The sequence below is a fragment of the Lepisma saccharinum genome, chromosome 8 (assembly GCF_977018435.1).
Source record: "Lepisma saccharinum chromosome 8, izLepSacc3.1, whole genome shotgun sequence".
Lineage (NCBI taxonomy): Eukaryota > Metazoa > Arthropoda > Insecta > Zygentoma > Lepismatidae > Lepisma > Lepisma saccharinum.
In genome coordinates this window covers 93,862,439-93,875,777 of record NC_139236.1, presented here as the reverse complement: position 1 = coordinate 93,875,777, position 13,339 = coordinate 93,862,439, and the positions used below count along the sequence as shown (strand labels likewise).

Sequence of the window (13,339 nt, the reverse complement as noted above, 5' to 3'; positions counted from 1 at the left end):
CTCTGTGGCAGCACCAATGATAAAATCCTCAACAAGAAGAAGTTTGAAATTCAGAATGACACTTGTGGAATTACCATAGAACAAATCTCTTGCAGCTTGTAGTAAATTTCAAGCTTCCAAAATAGCTAGCACAGTTACCTATATTTTGATGGTGAAACTTTTTACTACTGGTGGCAGATCACAGGTTTCATTTGTGGCTTTGTGTGAAACACGAGAAATGTGGTGGAAAAATTGTGAACAAAGTAAAGAAATCTTTATTCGTAAATATGTAAAACATGACAATATGATACAGACGAACCTTTTAATGTTGCAAATGAAATATTAAACCTGGAAAGAAGTTCCATGAAGGAGGACATGGATATTTCAGGAGAATAATGTAGCAATCAATTTGCAGGAATACCGCTTACCACAAAGCTGCAGCAAACACCCACCTTACAACATCATCCACGATAGCAGGGGTGTAACTAGGCTGGAAAACTGTGATGGGTTTTCTTATCTTTTTTTTTTTTTTGTTGAAGTGGCCCATTGCATGCATATTGTAATGACGTGTAAGGCCAAAGACTGGTGGCTTTAGTTTTCCACTATGCTAAGCAAGGAAGGTAAAATTATGCATGGCTTAACACATTCAATCTAGGATTATAATGCTGGCGGGGCATTCGGTGTTACGCATGGAAAAAAAGTTTATTGATTACATTGTGTTAGTCATAATATAAATTTGGTTCTTAAAGATACTGTTCAAGGTAACTGAGAATTAGCCGCTTTCTCTTAAACAGATCAGAATATGTACAATTGGCCAAGAAAATCTAAAAAGAAATAAATCGAAACAAACTCTCAAAACACTTCTCTTAAACAGAAGTTTTGCGTTGTTTTGAAAAGTTTTTCTTGCATAGTACTAACAAGCAGGAAGCCAAATGAAAGATGCAGGCTATTGGTCTTAGGGGAAAGTTGAATCTTTTATTTTAATTTTATTATTGCATATTGAAAGTCATGGACGTCTGCAGGATATTTTCCAGAGAGGAGCAAGGAAGGTTTTTTTTCCAGAGGGGGGGAAACAAGGCACATTTTCCGCAATAATAGCATTCTTACCTTAAAAAACCTTGCTTAAATTTTCATTTATCATGTTCGTGCAATAATTATTGTGGCTGAAATGAAATTGTGTGTGAAGTAAATAATTTTTGGGTGACTTTCATTTTCACCCACTTGCCCCCCTTCCAGATGACCATGTTCAAAGTAAAGTCTTGGAGCACATAATTATCACTTATATTCTTTTGAGGGATGGTTTGAATCACTTGAAGAAGCAATGAAAATATATGCCAAGTGGGAAATTGAAATCTATGTGAAAAGAATGAAAAAGGTAAAGAACACTTTGACGAACTGTCAGAAACAGAACTCAACCTGAAAATTTTCACGAAACTAAAAGATTTTCTTTCTTTCATATGGTGTTGTTGGTCGAGATTAACGACTAATGAAATGACAAAATAATATCAAGTACTGGAATTTTCTCCCTTCTTAAAATTTAAATGGACAGAAATCCTGAATGTGTAGTCAACTTGCCCAACTGGGGGATTTTCTTTAATTTAATGTATACATTTCCTCAATACTTTGTCTAAATAATACTTAATATGACATTGATTTTTTTTAATTGTTATTTTGCGTTGTCCTTCATAATGTTCACAAATACAGCTGCTCAGCTTAGTATCAGAAATATGAAAAGTGGGCCACAAGAACGATTTCATCAGGTTAATGAGGGAATACATAAAAGACAAAAGTGTGAAAGAAAACTAAATAACCATACAAAGAGAACCCAAATTTGTGCAAAGATCTTGTGAGGCAGGATACCTCTGTCGGAACGATCGTATCCACAACACATGATAATTAATAATAATTAACAAATATATAAACGTAAGAACGGCTTACCACCCCATATGCTAGAATTAAGTATTTTATGTATTGAGAGATCCAGCCACTACAACAGCAGCAGTCTGCCCCGGGGCCTCATAAGTCTCGCTACACTCCTGCTTGATAGGAGACATTAGCCCATTCTGGACTTTCCCAGTTTTTAACCTCATTCAATATTCCTTGTGTCTGAAGAATGGACACTAGAGAAAGGTTTCAACTTACATATCGAAGTATGTAAATTAAGATAAATACATTTTGCACTAAATTTCATCAATATTACTACGTACTATTTTTCTTTTTATAACTTTGTACTGGCTCCTAATCTCACAAGCATTCCTCTAACACTGCTTTCTCAACATATGCCATCTTCTGGGGGACAATCCCAACCACCTCTCCCTGAAAGCAATACAACATTTCATTTTCCACCGTAATGGAATCTATGGCAATATCTGACAATGCACCAACACCCAGGATCATAACATCTTAATTTGAAAGTATTTTTTTACCATATATTTACTATCCTTTCTCAGACAATCACTTTTTTTAAAAAAATATATATAATTTGAAAGCAGCAATGTAACTGTTTTTAGGAACTTTTTATAACAACTTTTAGAGATTTTATTGTTCTGGATATAATCAAGATTAACACACTATTTACAATTTATCCAGTGTACATAATACAATGACATACATGTATCAGAATTATAGGTATGTAATAACACAAAATTATAATTCTGAGATATAAAATAGGGATATTAACCACATGGAGAAAAGTTTTTAATTGGACATTAACAGATTTTCTACACAATTTAGAACTGACAATTTTAAAAAAAAACTTCAATTGTTTCCTTCGGATATATATGCACACAAAAAATTATGCATTCAACATTGGAAACATTAACAATATTTTACATACTGCTCAATGGAGTGCATATTCAACAGGACCTTATTAAACTTTGAAACTCAAGATCTATGGAATGTAAAGTTTAAAATGACAAAACGGTATAATGTTACAAAGATAACATTTGTATTAATTTCTTAATGTTATGAGGCTAATTTAAGTCAATACGTATGCGTGATTCTTTAAACAGATTTTTGACTGCCAGCTAAGAAAACATACTATTTATCCACAGGAAGACAACAATAATAGGAAATAAAAGACATTGGATTCAAAAAATTCAACAACATTAAATGGCCATTTTACCATCATTCATTGCCATATTCTGCAAACACTTTTTAAGTAGCGTTCCTGCATAACAATCTGTAAAGCATCTTTCCATTGGAAAACTAACTGCAAAATGGGAAAATATTCTTCTCGCAGCTGTGTGTTTGGTGACATTTAAATGGTATTGAGAAAATAGCACATTAATTGTAAGGAATTTTTTGCAATGTCCACACAATGAGAAGGAAGTTTCACTTCAATATGTTGGTTACAAATTAATTCTCTGTAGCATTCCACATTCAGTGAATCAGTTACAAGCCTTGCATTAGATGATAACTGTGTGTTCCTAAAAACAATCATTGATGAACCTGACTGGCTTGTTGCTTGCTTGGAGTAGAAGGAACTGTTTGTAGACTTTCAAGTTGTGAAGTAAGCTGTCCTTCATATATCCTGGTGGGATCTTGCACAACAGAAGTTTGCCTGAAAACAACAGAGTGAACAACGTTATTTTTAAAGCATGGAAACTTAAGTAGAAATATTTTGTAATTTTTCTATTTTCTTAAAAGTAGTTGTGTAAATGATGAAAAGAATAATTGAAAAGATCTGAGACCCCCTTGAACTAATGCCAACACACTTCAAAGTTTTCGCGGACACCGTGCTTGAAAATTTAACAATCAGGTTTTCAAAATATTGGTTCAGGGTGTCTACCAGTATGGAAAAATCTGGAAAGGTTAGGGAAATTTACTGTCTGGAAAAGTAGACATTTTTGAAGTGGTTTACTAAAAGTAGGTTCTCAAACATAGAAAGGACAAGCAAGAAATTTGAAACTTGTTGACAAACTATACTTCAGTTTAATACACTGACCATTACCAGTTCTTACAGTAAAATTTGAACTATTTTCATGCAGAAATCTACTACAATAGGTGACTATGGGAATTTACCATTTCTTGTTGCATTTTTAGTGTCCATTTGATAGTTAGTGGGAACAATACGTGTGTTATTAAATTGTACTATAATTATGTATTATTTATGCAGTAATTTATGATTATTTTTTTAAAAAAAATTGATTCTTTGTTAATCATTAGTCAATGATTAAGTCAAGTATCACATAAAAACTCACCCCTGATACTTGCTTCCCTCCTCATATCCAACAGACAATTACTGTTGAGTTTTCCTTCTTGTTATTACCTTTACATGTGAAGTAGATATTCCAGTATTAAGTTTAGTTAGATTCTAAACATGCATTTAGCTGAAATATAGTGACCTTCTTTCAGACATGTGCACTAATTGTGCTAATGATTTGATATTGGAAAATGTTGGTTCTTGGTCTGGAAAATCAGGGAATTGTAGACACCCTGACCAGCTGCCATGTTTATTTAAGTTTAATGATGTCACATTTTACAGTTTAACATGATTAGTTTTTTTTGTACATTTTTCTTAATAATATGTTTGCTATTTTTACCAAATTGGATATTCACTCACGTGGTTGATCGAGTACAAAAGTCTCCCCAGTGACAATAATAATAGTAATAAATTTGGATTAAAATTGCTTTACATTTTAGTTTATAATATTTATTATTGTATAGATACCCATGTTTAGAAGAAGAAGCTCTTTTAGAAGGAAATCAGTGTTATCCTTGAAGACAGCTGGGTTTGTGAAAAAGGGTACACATCATCAATGGCTTGTGTTGATAAGCCCTTAGGCAAAACGGCAATACACCCCCCCCCCCCTTTTGTCCTTCACTCCTTACTGGAATTTCCTATCAAATATTAAAATCACAACAAACTTAACTTTTAGTATGTATTGTGTGGGGTTAATACTGTCACCGTGTAATGAAGAGGTTTCATTTCGATTCCTGGTGTAGGCACACTACACAGTGGTTCGGATGCCACTTTAAAACTGTCTGGACTCAAATTTTGCAAGTAGTTGTATTGCTTTCTCAAACTCTCCAGCCAACTGCATTTCATTCAGCTAGCAAGAGGTGCAGCAATAGACACAGGGTTCAGATGATGTCAGCAACTTACTACACTCTGTTTCAGGGATCTAGGGCCTCCCCGATGGCGCAGTGGTAGCGTCCTTGCCTTGTAATCAAGGGGTCCCAGGTTCGATACCCAGTGGAGGCACAAGTGGTTCGGATCCCACTTTAAATTGTAGGTCCAGTCCCGATTAGCCTTTCTGTGCATAAAGTGGACTTAAAACAACAAATCAATCAATCAATCATGTTCCAGGGATCTCTGGAGTGAGCAAATGAAAACCAGTCTCTGCAGAAGTAATGACTTTAGAGGGCTTAACAAATAAACTCTTGAGAGAGGAAGTGAGTGCAGCTACCAGCAGTTTGCAGCAGCATAAACTGCTTTGCACCGCCAACTCACTTTCTCCTTTTCTCTTCCATTATGCGTGGCCTTGCCCCACAGATTCCAGGGGCAGAGTATAGGTGATTGGAGGCTTTCAGAACTGTAACTCACTGTCAGCTTTGCAAACACGGAGCAACCAGGAATGGTACGGAAAGGATCGTACTACACACTTACCTTTTCCAGCATGAACCGTAACCTGAGCTATTGTCCTTGAGGAGCTCATGGGAAATATGGGGAGGAGAACAGGATGCAGATGCTTGTAACCACACTCATGGTGGTGAAGAGAATGAGCAGAAACCTATCGCAGACACGTGAAACTTGGTGCCACTCCTCGATGATGTCGTCCAGTCCTTCTTTCTCCAACCGCCTGGTGTCCATGTCGTCCAATCTCCTGTGGATGTCTTCCAACAACATTACAATATGTTTCTCTGATGTACTTTCGTGATCCACTGGAGGTGAAAAGAAAAAAATTGGTAATAATATGCACGTATTGAAAAATGTCAATATATTATTACAAACCAATATATAAAATATAAATATATTTACAAATACTGTGAAATATTCCTAAACATGCAACTTTAACGCATAAAAATGAACACAAAATATTAAATGCGTTTCATGTGTGAGATTAATAATATAATTTACAGAAATTATAGTTTGTGTTTTACCATGTTATCTTTAACTTATTTTTGTATAAAATGTTCAAATTGAAACATTTAGTCTTCAAAACTTCATTCTCAGATATGCTAATTGGGGCTGCACATTCACTTTAAAGTAGGATCCGAGCCATCGAGCAATGTGCCTCCACTGGGAATCGAATGCAGAACCCTTCATTATAAGATGACAGTGTTAGTGATGACTCCATCGGTAAAGGCCCATTTTCGAAGCAAAGTAGTAAATGTTTATGCTCGCTCAGGTCTTGGTCAGTACACAAATCTGGAACTTCCATCTTGAGATATTGAGTCGACCACCAGGGCTGCACCAGGGGGTGCTTAATTTTCTTCCGCACCCCCTACGTTCAACTGAAAACAATAACCCTTACTATGTCATGTTGTCATATTGAGCGCCGAATGTTAGGTACTGAAGTAAGACCGTTATTATTGTATGCAACAGGCAAGCACTGAAAGAGATGCCTATATACAAACTTTTCTGCACTGGCGGCAGCCTCTATAAAGATCATCGGCCGTTTTTTTTCTTTCCTCAGCATTGTTGTTATGCATTTTTTTCTTCTCTTGTTTCCTCAAGTGGTCTGTTTGTGGTTTTTGATAATTGCCTATGTGAGTTACGTCTTTTTTTTCTTTTCTTTCTTGCATTGTTGATAAACGGTTAATTTTCAGTCTGCTTGTTTCTTCCTCGCACTGGAGCAAAAATTTTAGCTGCTTTCAATGTATCACCAAGTCCAACTCGGGAAATTATTTAATGCAAGTTGTAACGTGAAGGGTGGTTTTCTTGTTAATGTGTTCTATGTATTTGTTCCACGTAACATGTCTAGTAGACGTACCATTTCAGGCTTTTTCAAAAATTGTTAGGAAGAGGCCCAATGTTCGCGAAGAAATTTGACAGGTCGTTATTGGTAATAGTGCAGCCAGTGGCGTGCCCAGGATTTTCAAAAGGGAGGGGTTATGTGTACTTTTTTTTATGTAGTCAGTCCTCATTTTGCCACATTTTCCTGCCTTTGATGTTCTTTTTTTAGAAATGCTCGGCTAAAATGGGGGTTATAACCCCCACCAACCCTCCCTTGGGTATGCCACTAAGTGCAGCAGAAGGGATTTTAACGACGACGAAGTGAAGTTGCTGCGCACTTTGCATTTTGTCCTGTGGCAGACGGAAGATATAATGTACTATGTATTTTGTACCTCCATTGGTTACATTGAAAAGGTTCAAAAATTGTTTTAAAACCCTCCGTTGCTCGCGTGGCATCTACGAGACGCCCGAGAGTCTATCAGTAACAATAACTTCTGAAACGAGATAGCTTGGGTATTCCCCAGCCTGGTATGAGCAAATGATTATTCAGAACGAGCTACGACAGTTCAAGTTAGTGCGGTGAGAATTTATTAGTGATATTGTCTGCACCGAATCTCTGGGACGCCACGCGAGTATTAGTGTTGCAAAATCGTACATACAACATCTGTTATAAAACACAAGTTCATTTGTACCCAAAACAAATAATTTGTTTTTTCCAACTAAAAATGTGTTTTTCTTGTGTATTGCTCGAGTTTTGTATTTTTTACTAAAGATGTAGGTTTTGTATTTTTTAGGAAATATATTGGTTTGAAAAACAATTCTGTTCACGCTTCGGTTCATCTGAACCACAATAATCCTCAAAAAAATATGTTTTCAATGCAGGTCATTGCGTGAGTGTCAGATGCCACGCGAGCATCGGTGTTAGGAAAATTGGCGCGAGCAAGGGAGGGTTAAAGGCAAAAATAATTAAATTTTGTATTTCACTACATAGCTCAATAAGACTGCAACGTGCATGTGATTGTTTACACTGTATGACTACTTTCTTGGAGTAAAAGACTTAATACATATCATCATGGACGTCCAGGGGGAGAGCAAGGGGTCACAGCCTCCCTGGAAAATGATTGACAATCTAAAGTTATATATTTCACACATATAATTTAATTTCAGTCAGTAATTTATGGCAATTAGGGGTGCACTTACCCCACGCTTTTTGGTATTATTGCCCCTGCACTATGCTAAACCTTATCTACCAAGGGAAAGTAAACTGTTCTTGAAAGGTTGCATGCGTGTTTCATGTTTTCCTTATTTTCAGCATCGTGCCCCCAAAATTCCTTTCTGCACCCCCTCAGCACCCCTAGATGAACAATCCTGGCACCGCTGCTGCACCTAACATGCTCAACAACCAAAAGATGAATGATGATTAGAAGAAATAGATAGAATAAACCCAATGGTACATCCACTCTTCTCGGGATTCAGTTGTGGGACCCAGTGATTTATCCACACATCCACAACATTTTCTCACCCCTCAAAATTTTTCACAAATGCCCAATTTATGGTCATTTTGGGTTAAACTTTACCCTTACACCCCCTCCCCCAAATGGAAAATTCTGCATAAATCCCTGGTGGGACCGCTGACTTTGAAGCAACTTAACGTTAACCATGACAGAAATGAAATATCACCAACTTTCTGTATTTTGTATACTGTGTATGTTATTTTTACCAATAATTAATAATAGAACTTCAGAAAGAATTGTCTTTGAACACTTGGTCTTCCTGATGGCATAGTGGTCGTCTTGTATTCAAGGGGTCCGAGGTTCGATACCTGGTGGAAGCACATTACATAGTGGTTGGGATGACACTTGAAACTTAGAGTAAACTGTACAAGGTTGCCAAACAGAGTTAGTTATGTTAAAGTCCTCTACATGGTATGAAAACTTGTCTGTTGTACGGTCAGGGGCGCCGACTTGTCAAAATTATTGGGGGGGCTCTGATCACTGAAATAAATGAATGATGACTCACTCCCTCTCTTTTTTTAAAAAATAAAAAAATACGTCTTCGTATAGCAGTTTTAAGCAGCTATTATATTCCTCATGCAAATGAAATGTAACATGAAAAACGTATAGAAAATGTTTCAAAAGTCTCTTTATGTCTTTTGTGTCTGCTCATTTGTTTTTTAAATAACAATTAACATTTTAATTGAAAAGTATGTATTTACATTACGAGGCCAACCTAAAAGTTTTATGCCGACCTCGGTAGCCGAGCGTGTCGGGTGGTAGACTCAACCCGCTTTGATCCAGAGGTCTCGGGTTCGAGTCCCGGCGATGGCATGGGCGTGTTTTAATGTCCGCAACAGACATGTGATGGGTTGCAAATAACCCATAAAATAAACAATATTTACAATATTTAACAGTTTTATTTAATTATTTACATAAATGCTAACACAAATCGCAGGAAAATGGTTTTACTTTTTTGTTCTTGCTACAATATTTTACATTTTAAATTTAATTTTGTAATAATAAAAAAATAGCATGTACACTAAGATATAAAGTGACATACACGACAAAAACATATGAACATGATTTAAAAATAAAGCAATAGTCTCTCTATGCAGTGGGTTATTTTTTATGAACTTATTAACGAGCGGTCTCAGGTCCAAATTATCAAGCACAGTTTGATGTATGTGGACTACCGCTAAGCTGCTTAGTCTCTTCTACCTCATTGCAGATCTCAAATATGTCTTTAGTCGGCTAATAGCACTGAATGACCTTTCGGCTGTAGCTGTCGTCACTGGCACAGTGCGGAAAACCATCATGAATTTGGCTCCTGGAGGGTGCTGTCTTCCAAAAGAAACTTTCTTATGTCACGCATGATAGTTAGAACCACTTTCTTCTGTTTGGCGATATCACCAAGCATGGCCATGTGTAAGGAGAGCCTATCGGCATCCAAATCTTTGCGAAAGAATTCTCGCGTTTGCTGAAAGTTTGTTGTGCAACTGTTCAGCTGAGATGCATTCTTTCTCTACGGCTGTTACTTTTTGTAGTCCTGTAGATTCATGTCCTTGTTTAACACATATTTTGCTGTGTCACACACGTCAGTGTATATTGATTTATAATACTATTTTGGAGTGAAGAACTTGTGATGTTTGGCAGCATCAGGATTTTCAAGTCTCTTAGGGACCTGACGTTGCCGGAGCAATTCTGGCTCAACGAGGCTCGGTTTGCCCTGTGTGCATTTCAGCCAGAACTGCTCAAAACACATTCGCTTTTCTTGAAAGATGTCAGTCAAATATTTTAGTTTTGATTCCACTTCTGTAGCACCAATGCGTGGAAACTGAATCTTACAGTTTACCTCTTCTATTGGACCCATCATATTGCAGTAGAGGGAGAGAAAGAAAAATGTCTTGAAGTAAAGCATTGTCTCCAGGTATCCAGCACATTTTGATGCTGCGTCAGTAGAATCAACTTCAGAAAAATTCTCAAAAAAATTGAGAAGGTCCTCATAGTTCCTTAAGATCTGTTGCATACTGGAGGCTCTCAACGTCCACCGACGAGGGCAAAGTGGTCGCAATCCAGTATGGCCAGCCTTCTCATTCACATCAATAATATTCCTAAATATTTGCATTCTTTTCGGGAATTCCCAAACAGTCTTTAACAAGTCGTTGGCTAAATTCATTATGTCTCTGATTAATATATGTATAATAGTAAATAATAATTATATACGTACTTAGTATATAGTTATAAGTTATGTGTTTTGCTGTTTCCGGTCATAGCCCCCCAAAGTTGATGGTCTAGAACATTTCAAATGTGTATTTAAAGTTAAGTTCATGTGGCAAAATTCAGAGTAAACTTTACAAGAAAAATAATACATTAGATCTTCTTAAGCAAAATTATTGGGGGGCTCTGCCCCCACATCATTAACATTGGTGGGCTCGAGCCCCCCTAAGCCCCATGGAGTCGGCGCCTATGTGTACGGTGATACCCTGCATGAAACAGTGGCTATATTCATTTAATATCAGGGGCATTCCATGTGAAAGTGCTCTTGAACCTCAAATTTTAAAATTAAATGCAGTGCTGTAACTTTATTCTAACTTGTAAGTGAACAATCTAAATTTGTCATTTTCATAAAAATTCAAATATTATATATAATTAAGTTAGAAGGTAGAAGGTATTTTTCATATTGTTAGTTTACTTTTGTTGTCTATTGTGTCCCACCAGTGACACCAAAAAACAATTAATCTCTCCTTTAACTTTTACATTTCCCCTTCAACTCCACTAGAATATTCAAAGCCCAATTACTTTCCCTCTTTAAGTATTTATTTTCCATCCTTTGTAAATTAACAGAAATTAAAAATAAATTTCTTATTAAATAAAGAGACAGTGTTTTGTCTGTCCCACCTGTGACACAAAATTTTTCACCTGTAGCCACAAATCTGAGAAAGTATTTTAAGGCTAAGCCCTGCGACAAGTTAAGTTTGCAGCAACTTTTCGCCCATGTAGACCCAAACGTGCACGCAGAATATAGTTCCGCTGCAATACTGCCGATTTTCTCAATGTCTGTGATATGAACAGCTCGGCGGTCGAGGCAAGACTCGCACGGGAGATGCTGAGCACCGTTCTCGTGCGGTTTAATACATAAAACCTGCTGCAAACTTAACCTGTTGCGGGGTATAGTTGTGTTTAATCAACAGTGTTAAGTTTCATATTTCAATGCACAGAAACTAAGAAAAATGTTGCTTAACTATAAGTAGAATAGTTACTTTAATATAAAAAATGTATGCCATCAGTATATATATATAGTTCATAGTCATAGATTTAAAGCCAAAGTATGTATGTTGAATGAAATATAGGAAATAATAAAATGATACCTACATTTATGTTGCGTAAATCGTTGGTTCAATCTTTCATATTTATCTTCATTCCAAAGGTTCATTGCTTGAGGTCTAACCTCAAGCAGATTAGGTCGAACTTCACCGAACAACTTGTTGACTGACACATGGAAAGGATGCAATGGAGGTTCTTCCTGAAAACAAATCGAATATTAGTCTTCAGCATTTTGTTTCACTTTACAGCTCAGAGTAATTGATGTCACAATTTCTGCAACTAGGTTGAGAAGATTAAGAAATATCCAGCGTCCTTGGAATCATCTTGTACAGCCAATGAATAGTAGTCAAATTGTCCATCGCTATTTTCATTCTTTCCTATCTTGTATTGTTTTAAGGAAAAGCATTCTGTAGATGCGAAACATATGTTGTCCTATGCTTATTGGTATTTTTATTTCAATTTATGATCATCAGGTTGTGATTGATTGATCCTACAAGTACACATGTTGAATTTTGAATACACAGGAATTATATCTTTTAAAATAATAAAAAACAATAATGTAGACAAAATTAAAAAATAATACAGAAAATGTACAAAGTAATGTAGTGTAATGCAATAATAATAAAAAAGTTTTAAAGTTAATGTCCATTAATGGAAAATGTAACCTAAATAATCTTCTGTACAATAAAACAAATGTTTCATTAAGAAGCTCTTGACTGTGGTTCTAAATTTGGATGGATTTTGATTCTTGTAAATCTCTTGTAAATTTTTATATAATTTTAAGGTGGAGAGAGTTTTGCTTACGAGTGCTGTACTTGTGTATACCCATGTTTTTGTCGAACATACCAGAATTTCTATGAATAAAACACAATGCTTCGTATGTACACACACATGGAAGAGGTAATATTTGAAAATCATTGAAAATTTGTTTTGTTGGGCTTGAGGGGAATACATTCTTCATTATTTTTAATATCCGTTTTTACCAGATAAAAACGTTTTACATTTTGTGTGAACTTCCCCAGTAAGAGATATCATATGTAAGTACATGGTTAATTTGTCCAAAGTATACTGTCCGTAAATCCTTTGAAAATCAAACATTTCTCAAAGTTGTCATGTAGCAGAGCGTACTTAACTTTTGAGTTAAATTAGTGATATGATATGCATATCCCAAGACAAGTTTGTATCTATCCGTATTCCCAAAAATATTATTGCATTGCATTCTTGGGTGACTTCATTGTTAATAACTACAATTACACTTTTTGCTTGTTTCACTGGATTAAAATTCTCAGAGAGAGCTTATTATTCCTTAGCCAGCAAGCCCGGTATTCTTGTTGAAATAAAGTTCTTTTGAAGCTGTTTATATTCCATGTGAAGAACGGACTGGACCAAAATGGTGATGGACAATTTGCATACCATTTCTTTTTCCATATGGTATACTATATAGCACCAACAAAAATTACTGTTCATGTCTTACAGCTGCTCTTAAAAGTCTCTTCTGATCCTTACGAATTTGCCAGATAGTTCTTACTTTTACCGCAGATGTCTGTCTGCTATTGTCTGGTAGCGAACTCTTATGATGCTTCTCAAAACTATTTGAAGGCTGTTACTTGTTGGAAGTTGTGACAATATGTAATGGATA

General features: G+C 35.9%; 1 protein-coding gene across 1 annotated transcript in view; it reads right to left on the bottom strand.

The window, feature by feature from the left end:
• Positions 1-2,759: 2,759 nt before the first annotated feature.
• LOC145991659 (neuronal acetylcholine receptor subunit alpha-9-like) overlaps positions 2,760-13,339 on the bottom strand; it is a 77,920-nt gene continuing 67,340 nt past the window's right edge. Inside the window, exons 5-7 of the mRNA XM_083127724.1 lie at positions 11,749-11,899; positions 5,591-5,865; positions 2,760-3,541 (exon numbers count right to left, since the gene is read on the bottom strand). Of these exons, the coding sequence (XP_082983850.1) occupies positions 5,636-5,865; positions 11,749-11,899 (381 nt within the window). The 3' untranslated portion in view covers positions 2,760-3,541; positions 5,591-5,635. The remainder of the gene's footprint in view (positions 3,542-5,590; positions 5,866-11,748; positions 11,900-13,339) is intronic.